This window comes from Gavialis gangeticus, unplaced genomic scaffold, assembly GCF_001723915.1.
Source record: "Gavialis gangeticus isolate Ggan-Ray unplaced genomic scaffold, GavGan_comp1, whole genome shotgun sequence".
Classification (NCBI taxonomy): domain Eukaryota; kingdom Metazoa; phylum Chordata; order Crocodylia; family Gavialidae; genus Gavialis; species Gavialis gangeticus.
In genome coordinates this window covers 152,398,583-152,402,173 of record NW_017728992.1, presented here as the reverse complement: position 1 = coordinate 152,402,173, position 3,591 = coordinate 152,398,583, and the positions used below count along the sequence as shown (strand labels likewise).

General features: G+C 42.6%; 1 protein-coding gene across 1 annotated transcript in view; it reads right to left on the bottom strand.

The window, feature by feature from the left end:
• The window catches only part of SLC26A7 (solute carrier family 26 member 7), a 215,834-nt gene that overhangs the window by 95,514 nt on the left and 116,729 nt on the right, over nucleotides 1-3,591 (bottom strand). Inside the window, exon 6 of the mRNA XM_019527911.1 lies at nucleotides 575-657. Coding sequence (XP_019383456.1) covers nucleotides 575-657 — 83 coding nt within the window. The remainder of the gene's footprint in view (nucleotides 1-574; nucleotides 658-3,591) is intronic.

Here is a 3,591-nt window from a genome sequence, read left to right as displayed (position 1 = left end):
TCATGACATCTGTAAAATAAACACATATATTGCTGTCTAACCCTTGGACACATGAAATGTAATTTGCCCCAAACACCACACAGAATTCACACTCTAAGGAGCTCCAAACATTCCCATCCCTCACTAGAAGCACATTCTTGGAGTCTACAGAGTGCACAATGACTTTATCAGAAAAACCCTGAAAATGGCTAAAAAAAGTAAAGAGCTAACTTTCTGATCCCCATCTTTAAAACTTATAGGGTGGTAATGATCATGAAGAACAGATTCAGGATGGATGAAGACCATTGGGTTCATGAACCCTAATAAAACAGGTTCTCTTGATCAATAACACATACCTCACTTCAATGTCAAGGCACCATATATCAAGTTTAAGAGTATACAGTAATGGAACAGCTCTGATGCTATGAGAGAGACTGCCTTTCTTAGGGATATATCTACACACCTGTCCATTTCAGGGGCTGAAATGAGTACAGATAATTCCCATTTCCCGTTCTTTTATAATTTGAGCTTTTGAGTAGCTGTACTTAAATTACGAATAAATTTTAAAACCACAAGCAAATAAAAAACATATTACCCTTCTGGGATATGTCCCACAACTTCTAGGCCATAGGTGTATTCCATATCAGCATAGTAGCAGGCAAGGGATGTAGCAATTATCTATTTGAATGAACATAGAAAATATATTAATGCTCTATCTGAGGTATTCATATGGTCCTCACTAGCGCAATATCTAAATACCTTATAGCCTTTAATGAATTTACTCTTTCAACACCCCTGTGAGGTATGGAGACACAATACTATTATTATATATGTGAGGAAGGCATAGACAAAATAAATTGCCTAGGCTATGCAGGAAGGGAATTTGAATCAGTCACATAGCAAGGGAATTTAAATCAGTTCTCCCACATCCCAGGCTGACCCTCTAACCACTCAACCACCTTTCTCCCTTAGGCTGCCTGCCAAAGTCATGAAATATGTCACTTAGCTAATAAAAATACAGTAAAATCTCCACTCTCTGGCATTTAACTAACTGGAAATTCCATTAACTGGAATTTCTGGCCGGCCAGCCAGCCACGGGGGGCAGACCGAGGGAAAGCTCACACACATGGCTGCTGCCACAGCCCACCACCCTGTGTAGCAGCCGCTCCATGTGTGCCCGAAGCCACACACACCCCCACATTGCATGCAGCTGCCACCTCTCTCCCACCAACCCCCGCAGCATTATCTGAAAACCCCTGCCAGGGGATGTCAGATAACCTTAATTTTTACATAACTGGCAATCTCCTTCCCCAGGGATGCTGAATAACAGAGATTTTACTGATCTTTAATTTAAACATCAAGTGCAATCATTCCCATTAGACAGGAAAGGTTGAAAAAAGAAGAGAAACCTATGGATGTTTATGCAAAAAAAAAATCTTGTAAGTTTCATTATAAAAAATATGTAGCAAAAACATTTTACTGCAAAATACTATGTAGAATCGCTAAGAAAAATCAATGTACTGTAAAGAATGATACTGACTCAAGGTTATGCCGATGAAATATCTAGTTGCACTAAAATTCAACACATTGTAAAAAGTATTTCAAAACTGATTCATAGCATTTTGGATATTTGCTTGTTAGTTGAGACTGCAGAACTTCAAGATAACCTGGAACTTCCAAGGTAACTCAAGGGTCAGTTACTAGTGACAACAGTGACTTCAGTATAGTGTAAAGATACTCAAGCTACCTTTAAACTAATTAGTTTGGGTACCAGTAGCAGTCTAGCTATGGCAGCATGGAGCTCCAGGAGGGCAAATTTACCCTGTTGAAAAGTTATTTCATTGTCCATACTGCTAATTATTTTAAAATTATGGGAGTGAAGTGGCCCTAGATTGTATATTTATCTCACAACCCATGGGATATAGTCTCTCCATCTTCCTGATAAGTTTAACCTTTGTATTTATTATTCTAAACAAGTTAAATTGGGTAGCTCAAAACTCTTTCAACCTAGGAGAAAGGTATGTCCACCAGGGTATCAGCCATGACTGGTGTTTGACACAGAATTAAATTAGATAGCTTTGTACATGCATAACTGAACAATTATCCTTTAAGTTTCTAGATAACAAAGATAATTGGCAAAAAAATCAGTTCAGTACAAGACAGAATAGGTAATTGGGTACCCATTCCCTAAGTCACTTCAAGCTAAATAGAGCAGTGGTTTTACAGTTACTATGCAATAACTGCCTGTGTGCATGCTCTTATCCTGTGGTAAATGAAAGCTCTACAAGTAATCTACTACAAGGTAAGAGTGCACATGTGAGCAATTACTGTAGAAAAGCCTTTTGCCCCTGACACTAGTAACCGTTATTTACTTGGATTATAAGAAGGCCTTCAATACAGCATCTCATCCTATTCTCATAAATAAACTGAGCGGCTGTGACATATATGATTACATGGTCAGGTGGGTGGCAATTGGCTTAGGGGTTGCACCCAGAGAGTTGTGGTGGACAGGTCAGTATCGACCTGGAAAGATGTGGGCAGTGGAGTCCTACAAGCCTCAATCCTTGGACCTGTGCTGTTAAATGTCTTCATCAGTGACTTGGATAAGGGCATGGAGAGCACTCTGTCCAAATTCATGGAGGATACCAAATTATGGGGTAAAGGTAACACAGTAGAGGAGGGGTTCTCAATCCCCAGGCCATGGCCCGGTGCCAGGCCGTGGCAGGTCGGCTGCTCAGCTGCTGGGCCAACAGTGGCCACAGACTGGCAAACTGTGGACCCACAGAACTGGTCAGAGGCCGTGGCTCCTTTTGCAGTACCTGTGGCAGAGCAGGGTTTGCCCCCCACTCCTCCTGCCTGGGGGGTATGGGTATCCTTACTTGTCTTCTGGCCAGAAATTCCGGCCGCGGTTAGCTGTGACTGCTGGGCCATGGCATAAAAACTTTGGGAACCCCTGCACTAGAGGGTAGGGAATGAATCCAGGAACATCTGGACAGGTTGGAAAGCGGGCAGAATAAAATAGGATGCAGTTCAACAAAGACAAGTGAAAAGTGCTGCACTTAGGAAGAAGGAATCACCAACACACATATAGGCTGGGGGAGGACCTTCTCAGCAGCACAGCAGTAGAAAGGGATCTTAGAGTCATTGTTGACACCAACAAGAACATGAGTCGTCAATGTGACAAAGTGATCAGTAAAGCTAACCGCACTTTATCATGCATTAACAGGTGCATGATGAACAGGTCCGGGGAGGTGATACTTCCCCTCTATGCGGCATTTGTCAGGCCACAGTTGGAGTACTGCATCCAGTTTTGGATGCCGTACTTCAAGAGGGACATGGACAACCTCAAGAGGGTTTAGGAGAGGGCCACTCATATGGTTAGGGATCTGCAGGCAAAGCCCTACGAGGCAAGATTGAGGGACCTGGATCTCTTCAGCCTCCGCAAGAGAAGGCTGAGAGGTAATCTTGTGGCTGCCTACAAATTCATCCCAGGGGTGTGAGGGGACAGTAAGGAATAGGAGATGCTGTGTTTACCATGGCACTCCTTCGAGTAACAAGGAACAACAGCCACAAACTGATGGAAAGCAGATTTAGATTAGACATCAGTAGGAA